An 18,122-nucleotide genomic window follows, 5' to 3' on the forward strand; every position below is an offset into this window, starting at 1 on the left:
GCTAAGAATCTATGTTGCCTGCCATTGCTCCCTTGAAATGCCATTGAAGACCATGCAAAAGATTCTAGAATGTGTTTAGGAACTACAAATACTTAATGTCTATTACTGATCAAACGCTGGGATGTATCTGAAGGAAGCACTGACCCAGGTAGGGGACCCAGTGAGTTTTCCAGGAAAGGGAGAAGCAAGCAAGCAAAATGGGGAGGCAAATCCCATCTTGGAACAGTCCATAAGAGTCCACCCTGCATGTCTAACTCTGTGCTGCTCTGGATGTCTCATAATACTTATTTTTATAATTTAGTTTAAATAATCAAGTTAAATGTTAATTATTATCAAATATCTATTTTATCAAGAAAACAATTTCCCTTTCAAAACCTGATTAAGGATCCTGATGCTTGTATGTCACAGTAGCTGTTCTGAATTCACAAGCACCTGAAAATATCTCACTCACTCCCCTCCTCCAGGACATTCACAGAATATGATTTAAATTCATTCCTAGTTTATCTTGACTTCTGCCAGTGTAAACCAAGGTTCAGGAGCCATAGCGACAGGACTTCCACAAGGGCACACAGCCGTGGCAGAAAGCAACGGCAATTTCCTCTCTGCCAGGAGGCTCCTAGGCAGTCAGTGAAGCTGGGGGGAAAAAGTGGGAAACACTGGCCAAAGAGGGGCCATAATCAGAACAGCTAGGGGATATAATTCTGCATATCCCCCTAAGCAGCCTGTGTTGTCAGGGGCCACTGACAAAGCAACCCTCTCTCAGTGGAAAGCCCTAAGCAATGCCAGAGCTGGAAATACTGTTCAGCTGCCATTACAGGTGCCAGAAAGTTCAATGAGCACTTTCCTGTGCTAGTTGGGGTGACTCTGGTACTATGCCTATGCTGTTAACACTTACTGCTTCATACAACTTCCTGCAGTAAGGGATACAATTTGCAGCTACAATTTGTCAAAAATGCTCATAGCCTAGGTAGGACTGCATGATTTGGCTCTTTTAAAGATTAGATTTCACTGCCCTTACTCATCTTAAGTAGTATCTTACCCATATTGAAACGATAGGGACTAACTGACTAGTAAAGGTGGTAGGATCTGGTTGTAAGTGAGCAGAAGTTTCACAGACATGAATCTCCTCCTTCCACTCTAACACTAAAGAGCCTCAATCCATCAGGATTAACTGTTTTAAACTATTACATTGAGATATTATATACATTTTGAATAAGACAGGTAGTGAAAGAGAAAAAATGTAAACTCAATAGGTCATTATTAGAGATGGTCGGGAATTTTTCAACCAAACTTTTTTTTTTTTTTGCCAGAAACTACTAACTGATTGAAACTGACCCATTTTCTTCCACCTCGCTATGCAGTCAGTCTCTCCTCCCCCCAGTCTGGCTCGCTTAGTTATTTATACAAAGTGGAACAGCCCCAGCAGGAGAGATTGAAAAAGCCCTCACCTTAGAATAGTCAAGAAGTGGTTATGGCCCTCACTTGGGATGTGGGAGATCAAGCTCCTACTTGGCCTCATTTGCAGGGTCTCCCTCATCACAGGTGAGCGTCTTAATCGCTAAGCTTTTGGCTATTCTGGGGTCTCACTCTTAAAACTTTGAAAAGATTTAGTTTCATCACGATGAGGAACAGGAAATTTTTTGAATGGGATAGGAAAACCATCTCCCACCCACTGTAGTCATTATGTGTTTTGTGATCCTGCTGAATTTGCATTGCAGCTCTGGTTCTAATTTCAGTAGCTTGCGTAAATAACACTCTTCTCCACTCATATTTTTCAGACACTTGTACGAACAGTAGTACAAACTGTAGTACAAAACATCCAATGAAACTAAAAATTATCAGGGGGAAGTTTTAAGATTACTTTTAAAAATAGAAAATCACCACCGTAGACAGTATGTAGAAGGAATTCCACCAATCAGGTGAAAAGGGTGCAAAATCCCTCTCTCAGCCTAATAAAGGCACAGCAATACGTAGAAAACCAGAAACAAGGCACAGAGTGCAGGTAGACGTAATAATTTTAGAGATGGGACAAAGCTGCATATTTAGAGTGTAAATTTTGAAACACACACACTCCAACCCCAAAGATCAGGAGTGTTCCAGTCTGAGATTTTGCTTAGTTTTTTTATAAAGATGAAGAGCCATTTGCAAAATTAGCACCTGGATTTGGATGCTGAAGCTCTTTACCTATCAAGCTGATTTTGGATATGTGGTTTTGGTTTGAGGACCTCTCTCATAAACACTAATTACATTGTACAATACATGCAGGTCAAAAAAGGAGTTCTATCTCCTCTGAACACAACAAAAATCCACCCATAATTTGGAAACTAACACAAAGTGAGCTACCCCTGATTATTACATCCCTCTCCTAAATGCTAGTTGTCTGTTGTATGTTTGCAGGGGTCTCATCTCCTCTATGCCACACAAATTACACAAAACTTTTTTAGACTGTAAGCTGCTTGGGTTAGGAACAATATCCTCATAAACCTACCACACAAAAGGGACCTGCTCATGATTTGGGGGCCTCTTGGTGCTACTTTAATACATCATCTGTCTAAACTAGGTCTCCAAAGAAAGGACGTGGGGAGAAATGCAGTGTATGAGGTTAAAAGCATAAGTAAGTATATACTGTACCTGCTCCCACAATAAGTATCTTGGACTCACAGCTGCTGATACAATGCAGAAGAGACCTGGATCGGATGTTGAAGTTGAGGAAAGCCACCACACAGCCCAGCTTGGCCACTCCAAACCACACATGGATGAAGTCAGGTTCATTGCTCATCAGCAGGGCCACCGTATCCCCCTTTTCCAGAGCTCCTTGTTGCAGGAAGACATGAGCTACCCTGTTACTCCTCCTATCCACGTCCTGATAAGTGTGAACGGCCCCTTCATAGAGGATGAATGGCTTGTTGGGCTGCCTTTCAGCTTGTTTCACAAACCTGTCCAGCACAGTGAAAATCTTCCCTCGCAGCCTGTAGATCTCTACGGTCAGCCCATACTTTATCACTTTAAGCAGGTATTTCAGGTCGTGCCAGAAGTAGGGGAAGAGGAGTTTCTGGATGAGATGCAGGGAGACAATCCCAGCTGCGGCGCCCGTTACCCAAAAGGGTAACATCGGAACAAGCGGAGCAAACAACCTGCGGACAACAAGCAACAGCAATTGTTGCAAGCGCCTCACCCACCCAGCAGTACTAGGGTGCCTTAATGGGGTCCCTGAGTCTGGAGAGACGGGTCAGAGTCCGAAAGGAAACCCGGGAACTCCGGCAGCTGTCCCCCAAAGAGCAAGCTGGGGGAACCCGGGGCGGGAAGAGACGCGCACGAGCACCTCAAAGAAGCTCAGAACAAGGCAACAGGTGGAAGATGGGCAGCCCCACAGCCGGCCCCACTGACCAGCGCGAGCCAAGAGCTCCTGCTGCCCCCGGGGTCCCACCGAGCGGAGTGAGCCAACACCCCCTATCAGTCTCCAGGCAGAGCCAGGCAAGTTTCCCGCGTTGCACTTCAGAGCCTCGGCGAGCAGAGGTGGCAAGAGCCCCCTGTCCTCCCAGCAAAGGGAGGGGAACGCGCCACGCCGCGCCTACGGCACCCAGCGAGCCCACGGCCCGTGGACTCCCAGGGAGCGGAGCGGGACTAGGGAGGGTCCCCTGCGTTCACTAGGCAGAGCAAGGTAAGTACGCCCCCCCCCCCCGAGCCACTGCGTGGAACAAGCTTCTCCCCTACACCCCCGGGACTCACCGACTAGCACGACCTCCTGTCTGGGGCTAAGGTCAGACAGGCACTTGCGGAGAAGACGGGTGGGGAATCTCGGTGCTGCGATTCCTGCTGCGCTCCTTGCATAAGGCGAAGCTAAAGCCTCTGCTGCCTCACTCCACCCCTCCGCTCCACTGAGAGCAGCGCTGGGGGACGGCCTTTGTATATAACAAAGGAAAGGGAGCCGCCCTCTTCCGCCCCCGGCTCAGGAGCTAGCTGGCTAGAGCCGGGCACGTTACTTGGCCCTGGCCAAAGCCATTGCTGGAGCCAGTGAGTAGAAGTGGGAGTCTGGACCCCGGCAGAGCAGACGGGGTGAGCAGTGGGGATAGGCTGCCTACAGCTCTCACTCAAGTGAGACAAACGTGACTAGTGTTACCATATGTCCCACTTTACCAGGAACCTTCTGGCTTTAGCTCTTTCCTGGGACATGTGGTCATAGTGCTGCCCCCTCTATCTGCTTCAGCCCAATGTCCCCTTCCTCTCCCAAGCCCACAACCCTAGAACCCAGCTCCACATATCTTAACTCCCAAACCAGTGATCCCCCAGATATCTTTCCCAACAACCCTGTACCGTTTGTGATTTATAGTGTATCCTCCCCCCCCCCCTTAAAACAAGAGATCTTAGAGCCAACGGAAATGGCACGTGTGACAATCAAGTTTCTGGTCCTCCTGGTTGTGGAGAGAAGCTTGAAAATGTGACCCAAGTGCACCCTGAAGTTTAGAAAACCAGAAGGTAAATAAAGAGCCCCCAAAGTGTATTATTTAATAATATTATCTTGATGTCAGTCACCTGATTTTTGACCACTTGGGGTTGACAGTACTAACCCCCAACAAATCCAGTGGCTCCCCTGTACCTCACCCAAGTCCCTTTAAACATGGCAGCTCCCCCTCCATCTCCTTCAAACACCTCACTACAGTAACCTGCCTCCTCTCAACCCAGAGGCTCCCACTAACCGCTGATTGCTCCAACCTTCCTCAGACCTGAGGCACACCTCTCAACCAAACTCATTTATTCTCAGACTCCTCAGGGAAGCAGAGTGGTTGCCCTTCCCTCCCTCCCTTGGCTTCTGGTAGGGGTGGCCCACTGGCTTGCTACCTCATCCTTGCTCTTTGGGAGACCATCAAGGGGAGGACACAAACAGCTCCCTGGCAGAATTTCCTATCTAAGTTGTACTGAACATGCTCACCCAAACTGAGTAAGCTCAGTAACATCTGCCGATGCCATTGCCCTCACTCGGAATCAGATTCTGCTGCCTGCTCTGTAGAAGGTTTAAAAAGGGGGCAAAGGGGGCAAATTGGAGGGGGGGGTGGTCAGGGTCTGAGCAGGGGGTGGAAATTTACTGGTGGGGCTGGGGGGAGAGAGTCAAGCATCAGTGGGTAGTGGCAGGAGAGGGGCTGAGGGGCAAAATCAGGGAGGAGGGGTAGGAGCATCCCTTCATCCTGCCACCCCTGTAACATCTTAACCAGACAGTTTCTCTCCCACTGTGTAACTACAGCCATGATCTGTCTCTCTCTGAACAATAACCCATCCACACTGCCTACAAGTCCATTCGGCCACCCTGTCTCACTCTCTGCAACACTCCTCCCAGTCGGTCTCCCTTCCTCCCAGCCTTCCTGCTCTTTTCTCCCTCTCTACATCCCAGTTACTCTCACTGCCTGCAATCCACCCTGTGGTGTGCTGCTCTTCTCATTAAGACATGGAGAGCTTGTATTTAATACTTGTTTTTATTTCAACATTACATAACTTTTACACAATGCAACCAGAACCTGAGTTGTCCGCAGCCTGCAGTCCAGAGCCTCACCTTCTCAGATGGAGGGTGCAGCCCACTGTCTTCCAAAACCACAGGTGCTCTACCAGTTTCCCTTTTTAATTAAAAAAAAGTATAGGGTTGTGCAGGCTTTGAGTGTATATGTAGGTCTGCAGTCACAGTCTTTTCTTTGCAGTGATAGTACCACATATAGTCAATTTTTCAAGGCATCTGCAGAAATTGTTGTAAGGCAGAAAACATCAAAATATTATAGCCACTCTCTGTTCCTATCTCCCCACCACCCATACATATGTAACCCTTCTGCCCCTCTGAGTTGGCAGCAACAAGGGCCAGGTTCAGTATCTAGGGGTTCCGTTTCAATAACACAATGCAAAACTGGCTCGAGCCCCCACCCAGTGACCTGGGACAATTACATACCACCCCTTGGGTGCCTCTAGGAGTCAATACTTCCCCTCTCGTAAGCACAGAGTCTGAGTGTAGCAAAAGCCTTTTAATAAAGGAGGGAAACAATGCGGCATTATGTTGGGGAACCACCACAAACAGGATTCATAACACAAACCATGAGCAAAAGACCCACCTCCAAGTAAGTTTGGCAGTGTCCTTTTTCCCTCAGGGTCTTAAGTCCAATCACCCCAAAGTCTCTGTCCCTGGTCAGTGCTGCCCCAGAGTTCAAAAGTTTATCTACAGAGTTTTACCCCCCCAAGCCTGGGCAGAAATATGGGGGGGTACACGGGATGTTAAGGGGCACCTTACATGGTCCGAGGCCAACTGCCCCAGCTCTCCATGGAGTTCTGCTGTAGCCTTTACCACGAATGGCTCTGCTCTACCAGCCGCGCTGCTTCTCCAACCATCCCACAAACTGCTCAGCTCTGCCAGCCACTCCACTCCACCAGCTGTCCCATGAACCACTCCAGCTGCCCCAGCAAATGGCTCAGCTCCGCTCTGCTCGCTGTTCCATGGACTGCTCCAACTGCCCCACAAACTGCTCGGCTCTGCTAGCAACTTAACAATATTTCTTCAGGCTCCCCCACTGGTTAACACAGCACTCAGTGATCTCAGCTCAGCAATTTTAGCTCTTAGTGATTTCAGCTTGTAGTAGGGGAGCCCAGTGCTGGTGCACTATTGGCCCAAAGTGAATTCAGTTCAGCAACTTCTAGTTAGACTCCTAATAGAAGCAAACTTAGCTCTGCTAGTCAACAGTGGAGAGAGGGGATAGTGCAATTGGTGTTCCAGGCCCTCAAAAGGGGCCCATACCATCAGGTACACATACCTGTCCCCAACCTCTCTCAATTCACTGGGTTTTGTAACCCATTCCCCTCGTCTAGCGAGTGCTACTTAGTTACTGGTGAGTCCCTCTGTCATACAACAGTTCCACTGGCCTTGATTCACAGAATCAGGGTAACACTTTATTCTTCCTGCCCCAATAACAGAGAAACTGGGGATCCCACACCAGCCAAAGTAACCACTTTGGGTTGTTGTCGTCATCCCAGGCTAGGCAGGTGGGTGTGCCTATGCAAACAAGATCAGCCCCTGAAGTTCTTTTCCACCCTCGCCATAATTCACCACCAGATGTCAGGGTAGAGCTCATCCTGACTCTGCTTACACATACATACAGGCACTCACTCTCCCACCCTGCCTGCTATATTTCACTCAGCTATTGTCCCTTCCATCTCTGCAACCCTGATGCACTCATTCTCACTCTCAGAAATCCACATAGAAATTCCCTTTTATCTATCCCTCAGCCAGTCTCTCTCCCTCCCTGTGTGCAGCCTATTCAGCTACTCTTCTTCCCTTTCTCATCAGGGAAGGAAGTTAATAGACTGCTCCAGCAATTACGTATGACTTAGTTATGTATAAAACTTTTCCTACAAACTGCATCTTAGTACAGATTTAGATAATACAGTTTTCTTAATATAGAAAAAATTGACACCCATTTTCAAATGTTGTGCCTAACTAGCACATCCAAATGCTACATTAAGACTTGAGTATGTAAAATAATATGTATTGGCCTGTCTTGCCTTGCACCTTGTGGATTCACCAGGTATGTCTATACAGGCATAAAACAAAACAACTTATGGTTTTAAGCTTATGGTTTTAACCTTTATTAAAGCACCTATGTAAAAGGGCTAAATGGTGGGAAAGACGCTTGAGGTCTGTTTTTTCAGATAAGAATAAGGCACTTAAAGGATGGTGAGAGAGAGGGGAGGGAGATGGCTCTTGTTTAAAAATCTTGGGACTATAGGATTGGTTCAGGAAAATATTCTATGATGCAGCTGTAGAAAAGCATCTGAATGGTCCGATCCAAAGGTGGAGATAACAAGCCTGAGGGGCTGTGAACCTTGGAAACTGCCACTTTCCCCAGGAACAGTTGGTAGGACAAGCTCTCTCTCTCTCTGACTTAACCATGTGCTTTCTTTTCCCTTTTCTTGCCCTGTTCTCACTTTTAACCTATCTTTATATGTTTCTCTTTTACTTAACTCTTTTTAAATGCTCTTTTCTATTAACCTCCCTTTATACATTTTACCATGTGCTTACTAAACAGTCTCTGCTTTATAAAATTCTTTTTTTTTTGCCATATGTGTTCTTTAACATATTTCTCTCTTTTATTTAAGGTTTTTAAATGCTCTTAACCTACCCTTATATTTAATACACCTTTTAAGTTTCTCAATTTTTTATTCTTTAATAACATGCCAAACTAGTCCTTTAGAAACACCTCTCCTTATAAACCTAACCAACATTTCTCTTTTCTTTAATAACTTGCCTCTATTCTTTCAAACTACTTCTTTTAAATCAAATCTCCATTTTTCTTTGTTGTCTTTCTATTCTTTAGCAACATGTCAAACCAGTCCTTTAAAAATCACCTCTCCTTACTAAACGTAACTAAACAACCTTTCTTTTTTTCCCTCTAAACCTTACCAAAGCATTCTTTTTTAATCTTTAAGCTCTCTCACTCTATTCTTTCTACCTTTTTCTCTAAACAACCAAATGCATCAAAGCACAAGCATGCAACATACTCCCTATTCAAACATAAAAAAAATCATTAGATTAGAGAGAGAAATAAAGTAAGAGAAGAACAATAGTAGATGAATGTTTATTTATACTAGATGAAATGCTTAAATCTTTTGAACAGTGCACAGTAGAATGGAAACTGCCAGTTACCTGTTACTTTAATTATTTACAGTTGCACAGTACTTTGCCATAGACAATATTTGAGGAGCTGGTGGTAGGGACCGATATGAAAAAATAAGATAGGATTATTTATTGATTATTAAGATTAGTGGGAGTTAGAACTCCCCAGTATTTGAAGCCATTTTACAAAGCCCATTACAAGTAGAGTTTAAAAGATTTTTTTTTTTAAAATGATGTATCAGGTTTGGAAATAAATTGTGAAGAAGAATTAGAATGCAGTCTGGACTACATTTTTTTAAAATTAAACACAGATGAATCTCCTCTTACACAAATAGTCTTCTAGAAAATAGCTACTTACCAATCAAATTGCAGATTTAAATGTCAAAGTTATCATGTAAATATAAAATGTGTTCTTCACATGTCACGGTTGTGTTCCAAGTTATCTGAATTCTGGCAGGAAAATTCAAACATTGTTGCAAAAACTGGAGTTGTCCAAAATTGTGTATATTACACCTCATGGTAGGACATGCACTGAAAATACATTAAGAATAGGCATTGTTTTATTACTAGCTAAAAGAATAAGAGTGGGAGATTTTCAAACACACAAATAAAGTGTTGGGCATCCAATTCCTATCAGATCTGAATGGTTGTGGCTACCTGAACATCCATTTCTACTTAAGCTTAGAAACAAATTCTGACCAATGTAATAGATCACATAAGCCATTATTATATAACGCACTTGCACTAATACAGAGGTACTCATGTTGGTTAAAGTTTTGTAGCTCGTTTATTCCTTCATCTCTCAAAGATGGTTCTTACTGGACACGGATGTTTAATTTACCCTTTTTAGCTGCATTGTAAATTGAGGTACTACTGTCTTAATATAAATAAAAGCCCATGTTAAAGTGACTTCTTCCAACATTACAGCTTTTTGTATTTACTTTAGGGAATTTTCTATATAAGGAATCTTAAAAAAAAAAGGGACACACAAAAGAATAGAATTTGCATAGCTAATTTTTGTAAACAGACATCCTGTACTGTAAATCTGCTTCTTTCTCATAAAAGACCATGCTAAATAGAATATTGTTTTTAACTCTTTAAAAATAAAAGAAAATATTGAAGATGCTGCTATAAAGATGTGGAAAGTGAACTGCAAAAAGTTACATTCAGAATAAGTTACTTAACTAAGGGTTTATTTACCCTAGGGGTTTAAAATCAGATTAAGTTGAGTTAATCTGGTTTGAAAATGCTTGCATACACACAAAAGTCCATCTGAGCGCACTAATCCTGCATTTATCATGAACTCTGGAGTACTCTTGCCAAGTGCACTATGTTTGCTGTGAAACAAATTAGCTTGGTCTACTGTTCATGTCACTTTGGCAGTCCTCCAACAACTATCCAATACTGCTTTGCAGGCCACTATTACTGACCTGTTGTTTACCTGTGTGACTTCCACTGCTCTGTTGTTAAGTTGCCAGGATATCTCCTCTCTCTGGCCTTGTGCCAGTTTTAAATAATTTGCTCCTGGATTCCAGTATATCAGCAATGCTAGGAAGCTGCTACAGAGGCCCCACGTCACGCCTCAGGCAGCTGCTTAGAGCCATGCTGAGGCCCTAGATCTCATCACCATCTGGGGTGAAGCATTGGTGCAGGAAGCGCTTGTGGCCAGTCACTGAAATAAAGATCTGATTTTGGACATTGCAAAGCAGATGTCCATGAGGGGTCATGACTGGGATGCCAGCAAGTGCCAAGTATTGAGCCAGTAGCTCAGGAGGATCTACATTAAAACCAGATGGCAAGAAAAAAAAAAATCCAACAGGGGACATGGAACCTGTCCCTTTTTTGAAGAACTGGACAGGATTTTGCACAACTGTACAACCATGGAAACCAGAAAGGTTGTGGTACCTGCTGCCTGCTCTCTTCGCTCAATACCCCTAGCCTCTGAGGATGCCAAGCAAGACTCAGAGGATGAGAATGAGGAGGCCAGTGAGGAGCTATCCCCTGACAGCCAGGATCTTTTGGGGACTCAGGATCCTGATGCCAGCCATATAGAAAGCCAACCTGATTCCTCCCCTGCAGCAACAGAGCCCAAGTTCCAGCCAAACATCCATACCAGGAGGCAAATCATCTGGAGAGAACTTCAGCATATGAGAACTGATCTTTACAATTTATTTGCATCGTGCTATATGGGCATGCTAGCTTCTGTTATGGGTACCCCATGGCTGCTGCCATTTTAGGTGGATGTGAGCTAGAAGCATTTCCAAGTCTGAAATATGAACAACCAACTGTGTTTTCATACTCCCACAGTCAGGGTACCTACAACAGCCAGACCCTCAAGAATAGGGCCTGTATCAATGGCCAAGCGACTGGATAACATGAGAAGGCAAAAACCAGAAAACTCAGGATGAAATGTTCAAATCTTATGATGGTGTCCCAAAGAAAAAACGAAATGGCAAAGAGGTCGGAGGCAGTATTTGTGGGCAGAGAGGGAAGAAGTCAGGGAGCTCTCCCAGGAGATTGTAGCAGTGGCCAAGGACAGCATGGCAATTTCTAAGGAAAGCATTTCCATGACCAAAGAGAGTATTGGAAAAAATAGACCGGGAGATGTAGAGGCAACCCATGGACACAATACTAAGCCAACATGTAATGCTTTAAACCAGGACTCTGCCATGTTCTTCAGGCCCTGGATAATACAGAATACTGGGAACATCAGCAAGTCCATCAACCCATCCTCCTAGCTCTTCTATGTCTTATCTCTCAGTGCACCTCTGCTCCTCTTGCAGCTCCATGGATACTTAATCTCTCTCTCTCTCAGTCCTGAGGCGGCAGCTGCAGCCTGGTCCTTTTCTCTTCTTGACCACAGCTGGGTCGGGGAGGGCAGCTCTGTGGGTTCTTCACCCATTCTCCTTACAAGGCCTGGTGTTGCAAGGTGCTGGGTTTTTTTCTGCATCCTCCATCCTCTTGTGAAAATGTTGTTGGCTGCTCCCTCTTCTCCATCCCTTCCCCACCTATCAACACCTCTTGGGTCTGGAGGGGAGAGAGAAAGAACTGCTCCAGTAGGGACTAAAATTGCATTACTCATTAAATTGAATAGGCTGGCAACACTGTTATGGAAAAGTATTAGTCACTTTCTGCATGTGGCTGAGATGGCAAGAGAGGGGTGTACACACACACACACTCACACCCCCCACAGAGGTTGTGTGCTTGGTTATGGTGGCTATTAGAATGTTGTCAAAAATGGAAAAAGTTGGAAGAGGGGAAGGTTGGGGAAGAAAAACTCATCAGGTTGAGGAAAGAACAGGATGCATCTGGCGAAATATCTTGTATTAGGAAAAAATATAATAACTATACAGTGCGATGTGTACAGTTATGAACAATGGGATTAGTTTTGTTTGTGGTAGTACAGCTTTAAATTTCTAAGTACTCTTGCTATGTGCAGAGTTCAGCAGCTAATTTGTTCTCAGAGTTGCTTGTAGAGTAGACTAAATGAGAGCTTAGCATGTGACTTTACTTTTGTATTTTCTTTTTGATTTCTTTAATTTCAATGGGAATTTAATTTTGAATGGGAAAGTAAAAATTCTGGTAATGAGGTTGGGATTGTAAAATGACAGAAAAGCTGAATGAAACTTAAAAAGAGTGGGAACATTCTCCTGATTAAAAACAAAGCAAAGTAAAAAAATGTAAAATGGTCCTATCTGGACAAATGTAATGTTTCCAATGTAATGGAAAAAGGAACAATTAGAGATATATGTTCAAGCTTCTGCCTAGTATTTTTATACAAATGTTACTACAGACCAATGCAAGAAGAGCAATCTAACCACAGTGGAAAAGGTGAGCAGCTTTCAAATGGAAAGTTCTGGTAAAATTCAAAGCCAAACACTTCCAGAAATTATTTTTGTTAAAAAAAGTGATAGAAGAGTGGTATTGTAATTTTCAAAACTGAGACTCCTGTACTCATTCTCTACTTTATTTTATTTATTTTTAATTTTTTTAACAAAACAAATCTTTCATTTTCTTTTTCTGGGGATGAATCCGAGGCATGTAGCGAAAGAGACTTGTTTGTAGGACCCTTACTTCATTTTTTGCAGAAATTGGAAATTATGTAGCAAGCGAGGCAGGGGATTGGAGGAAGAGAAAGGATAGTCTTATGGTAAGGCAGTTGAGTGCTGCCCTGGAGAACTGATTCTATCCCTACCTTTGCCACAAATTCCCAGAGGCATAGCGAGCGCCTCCGTACCCTCCGACCGGCATGGGCCCCGCAAGGAAGGGGGCCCCTAAAAGTGGCAAAATAAATACTGCATTCCAGTTTCTGCATTGTAAGTGGCCCCGCCCGGACATACGTTCGGAGGGGGCCACCGTTCGGAGGGGGCCACGTTCTTTGTTGCTACGGCCCTACAAATTCCTATGTGATGTAGGCAAGTCACTTCAACCATATTTTCACAGATGGTCACTAATTGTATGTTCCTTATTTTCTGGGTGCCATACTTGAGACTCTAGGATCTGACTTGAGAAACGCTGACATTCACAGTTGAGGTGAATGATGAACACACACATTAAATGTATGGAGTCCCCTTCCCAAAGCTGACTCGCTGAACATAAGAACGGCCGTACCGGGTCAGACCAAAGGTCCATCTAGCCCAGTATCCTGTCTACCGACAGTGGCCAATGCCAGGTGCCCCAGAGGGAGTGAAGCTAACAGGCAATGATCAAGTGATCTCTCTCCTGCCATCCATCTCCACCCTCTGACAAACAGAGGCTAGGGACACCATTCCTTACCCATCCTGGCTAATAGCCATTAATGGACTTAACCACCATGAATTTATCCAGTTCTCTTTTAAATGCTATTATAGTCCTAACCTTCACAAGCTCCTCAGGTAAGCGTGAAGAAGAACTTCCTTTTATTTGTTTTAAACCTGCTGCCTATTATTTTCATTTGGTGGCCCCTAGTTCTTGTATTATGGGAATAAGTAAATAACTTTTCCTTATCCACTTTCTCCACATCACTCATGATTTTATATACCTCAATCATATCCCCCTTTAGTCTCCTCTTTTCCAAGCTGAAAAGTCTAGCCTCTAATCTTTCCTCATATAGGACCCGTTCCAAACCCCTAATCATTTTAGTTGCCCTTTTCTGAAAATCTTCTAGTGCCAGTATATCTTTTTTGAGATGAGGAGACCACATCTGTATGCGTACCATCGATTTATATAAGGGCAATAATATATTCTCCGTCTTATTCTCTATCCCCTTTTTAATGATTCCTAACATCCTGTTTGCTTTTCTGACCGCCTCTGCACACTGCGTGGACATCTTCAGATAACTATCCACAATGACGCCAAGATCTTTTTCCTGACGTGTTGTAGCTAAATTAGTCCCCATCATATTGTATGTATAGTTGGGGTTATTTTTTCCAATGTGCATTACTTTACATTAAATCTCATTTGCCATTTTGTTGCCCAATCACTTAGTTTTGTGAGATCTTTTTGAAGTTCTTCACAGTCTGCTTTGGTCTTAACTATCTTTAGCAGTTTAGTATCATCTGCAAACTTTGCCACCTCACTGTTTACCCCTTTCTCCAGATCATTTATGAATAAATTGAATAGGATTGGTCCAAGGACTGACCCTAATTAATCGCACCAGTCAAGGATACATAACTGTGGCTGCTTCTCTCTATAGTCTAGCAATGAGATTAGATCTTTACCTCTGCATTTAGTAATGAAATAGATTAATCGTAGTTCCATTAAGGTGAATTGCACACACATCCTTTTTCACACCTGCTAAAACTTCCAGCTTAATATTGAAATTGTTGATTTATCAAACTATCCTACTGTGGGTAAGTACTTCTAATTACTGATACTTTCATTCCTTTGTGAGAGGAGCAACTTTCCATGTCATCTCTAGCACAGTGTACTAATTTTTAACTTTTAAATCTTTCCATAAAGTGATCAATTAAAATAGCTGGTTACACTCAAGTATGCATAAAACTTCTTACCATTATTTAGATATTTGTTGGATTAGCTGTCAGTAAATTTTATTGTGTCACTCTGGAGGTAATAATTCTTGAGCAACTAAAAGTTTAAACATACTCTCCTATACTCCTCATACTGTTTACTGTTCAGATGAAAGAAGACTCACCAACCATTAAGCAGATAGATTGCTATACTTGGGACCAAATGCAGCAACCTTCTGTAATGGAATAATTCTCCAATCATTTGAATTTGGCAACAGTACTTGACAGGAATTCCCTTGATCATAATGGCTTATATTGATTTTAAAGCTCCCTGAAGAGGCAGGTAAAAAAAATGGTCATTTCTTGAGTTATGGATAAGGTAAAGGTATTTTATTAGGCAGATAAAAAAAAAAACTAAAACTAAGTGTTACCCAGTGTGGTGGGGAGGGAAGACAGAGACAGATAGTATGGAGGCTCCCATAATGGGAGACTAGGGCAGGGTAGACTAAGGGCGAGAGATGGGATGGTGATAGGGACCCGTTCGAGGAGACTGGGCAGAAGGGGGTCAAGCTTGGGGCATGAGAGGGGGAAAAAGAACAGAGGAGTCTGTGCTCACTAGAGCACATTTTTCAAAAGCCTGGAGGTGAACCCAAGATTCCTGAGTCTCACAATTCATTTGATGGTAGTAAATGTCAGTGAAATCCACTGGTAAGATGTGTGTGTTTCACTCCCCTCTGGTATTGGTCCGTATATTCAATTCTTCATTCTGATTTAGGACAAAAGAAGAGAGATTCCAAGTTTCTGACAAGTCTATTAGTAAAGTAAGGAAGATTAGAAGTTCATAAGACAAGATACCTTAGCGCTTCCAAGTCAGAATTCATTAATGTTTGTGAGGTGTTCTGATAATACCATGATATGGGGCAGATCACTTTCCAAGCAATCAGTCAAAGTGATTGTAATGCAAGTGTCTTGCACACTTGACTTATTATCTTGGATCTACTGAATCACTTATACACTGAAAATACATTTAGAAGTGCTAAAAATGAAGTTTGCAATTCTTCCTAGAAACACAAATGAGAAAACTGACTAACCCATTATTGAAGTTTAGCAGTTATATTTAAGTCAGGGCACAAATTGTGGAACAGTGTAACAATTTATCATGACACTACCATCTGGATCAGTGCTAGAATTTAAAACAAAAGCCAATAAGCAAGGCCCTTTAGCTGGAGGAATGATAAATGGTTAGTGTTGTTTCTTCTATAGATTTGTATCAGGAGAGCATACTAGGTATATCTGCATCCTTTCAAGATGGGTCTACCTTGGGGAGTGTGACAAAGTTCCTCCTCCATCTTGGTGGGTCCTGCGTTTATTAGCGGATTTTCTTGCCTCAGAGATTCACTATGTGGGTTGGGGAACAGCCCAGAGACCTTCCCCTCTGGAAGAACCCACAGTCCAAGTCAATTGGGAGGTTTGGGGAAACCCAGGCCCACCCTCTACTCCAGGTTCCAGCCCAGGGCCCTGTGGACTGCAGCTGTCTATAGTGCCTCCTGTAACAGCTGCATGACAGCTGCAACTCCCTGGGCTACTCCCCCCTGGCCTCCTCCACATACCTTCCTTATTCTCACCACAGGGCCTTCCTCCTGGTGTCTGATAACACTTGTGCTCCTCAGTCCTCCAGCAGCTCCTTAAATCTCTTGCTCCCAGCTCCTCACAGTCACACCACAAACTGAAGTGAGCTCTTTTTAAAACCCAGGTGCCCTGATTAGCCTGCCTTAATTGATTCTAGCAGCTTCTTAATTGGCTCCAGGTGTCCAAATTAGTCTGCTGCCTTAACTGGTTCTAGCAGGTTCCTGATTACTCTAGTGCAGCCCCTGCTCTGGTCACTCAGGGAACAGAAAACTGTTCAGCCAGTGGCCGGTGTGTTTGCCTTCGACCAGACTTCTGTAGCCATCTATAAAACCAGGGAGAGGAGGTTGGCCGATGGAGTCTCCTGTGACTGTGGGGCCTATTTCCGGTCCTCCGTTCATTCACGTATCCGGGCAGAGTTCCTCTGGGCGGTGTTCACTGGCTCCCTTGACTCCTTTGAGGAGCAGTGGGCATTGTCCGGGGTTCTCTGCTCAGTGTCCCCGTCTGGTCCCCTTCTTTTGACCCTTTGACCTCACTCCTGTCCCTGTTCTTTTATTAGTTGTCCCCTGTAATTTTTTGGTCTCCAGGCCCTGTGGACCCCCCCTTAGGCTGGGGGGGATCCTTTAGCAGTCAGCGGGCTTTGCCCGCCCACATCCTGGATCCCAATAGGACCAGACTCCGGTACCCCACTGGAATGAGTCTGTCACAGGAGCTACCAAGTTTTCACATAATTACAGGTTATTTACATTCCTACTCTACACTTGAATTTTTTTAATAATCCTTACAATAAAATCAGCCTGCATCATCATCTGGTAGCAGAATTTTATGCTGTTATTTGGCCTGTCATTATCCTATTTGTGCATTTCAGTCTCTCAGAAGTATGGAAGCATGAATTAAATGAGTTGATCAGACAATATTCAAATATATTAACATTACAATATAGTCTACTGGTTAGTCTAAGATAGAATTGCAACAAGTTAAAAATCTAAGGGGTTATTGGACTTCTGCCATCTTGTGAAAATTAGGATAGTACTGTTAGAATTAGTATAGAATCGTAAGTTACTGTCTGAATCACTGTATCGGACTATACGTTTTTATACAAAATGGAATGAAATTCTTCCTGGCTGTGCAGAAACTGAACATTAGATGGTGAAAAAGCTCTTATATTAACACTCATCTTTTATAGCAGAAATTGCTTTATGAGAACTATTAGTTTATACGATTAACAACAAAACTGAAGAACTGGCATTAGAGAAGAATGTATCATCTAATGGAAGACAGATGTTAAATGGGAGTTACATGAGATTGCTACGGAGGAACATGTCTGGTTTCGCAATGCTTGTCCATAGTTTATTATATTTTTATATTGCTTTAAGACCAAAAAAACTTTTAAAAGCCACACTTCCAAGACAAAATTAATAGAGCAGAACATTGCTATTCAATGAAGCAAATTTCTTTATAAAGATGGTTAAATACCTCTGAGAAGATTTTATTAAAGCAAGGTATAAATAATCTCAGTATGATTAAAAAGTCTATGGACTTGTATTGACTTACACCAGGGATGAATTTGGTCTTCAGGACTAAATCATAGATTTCCAGGAGCCCTAACTAAGAGGCAGCATGTTGTTGCATTGTCCCAGGAGCAGCCCAGGAAGCAGAATGCAAATCAGAGGGTCAGACTCTACCTCTCAGTTTCTCCTACTCCAGGGTTTGGGGCATATTCCCTTAGCTGTGTACCTGGTGCAGCATTCATCCCTGTACAGGATCCATGAAGGGGGGCGGGTAAACCTAAACAAAGTGTCCCCTTTAAGAAGGCCTCCAAACCAACCTCAGCTAGCAGAGTTCCTAGTTCTCCTATTGTTCTAAGGAGGCAGGGTAGTTTTCTCTCTTTCCCTGAGGTGTCAGAT

At 43.4% G+C, this 18,122-nt stretch overlaps 1 protein-coding gene across 2 annotated transcripts in view; it reads right to left on the bottom strand.

Moving 5' to 3' along the window:
- Window positions 1-3,846, bottom strand: part of SLC27A6 (solute carrier family 27 member 6) — a 72,112-nt gene extending 68,266 nt beyond the window's left edge. For both annotated transcript variants that reach the window (XM_054032263.1, XM_054032262.1), the window contains exons 1-2: window positions 3,730-3,846; window positions 2,632-3,134 (exon numbers count right to left, since the gene is read on the bottom strand). In XM_054032263.1, coding sequence (XP_053888238.1) covers window positions 2,632-3,112 — 481 coding nt within the window. In that variant the 5' untranslated portion in view covers window positions 3,113-3,134; window positions 3,730-3,846. The remainder of the gene's footprint in view (window positions 1-2,631; window positions 3,135-3,729) is intronic.
- Between the last annotated feature and the right edge of the window lie 14,276 nt (window positions 3,847-18,122).

The sequence above is a fragment of the Malaclemys terrapin genome, chromosome 6 (genome assembly GCF_027887155.1).
Source record: "Malaclemys terrapin pileata isolate rMalTer1 chromosome 6, rMalTer1.hap1, whole genome shotgun sequence".
NCBI classification, from domain to species: Eukaryota; Metazoa; Chordata; order Testudines; family Emydidae; genus Malaclemys; species Malaclemys terrapin.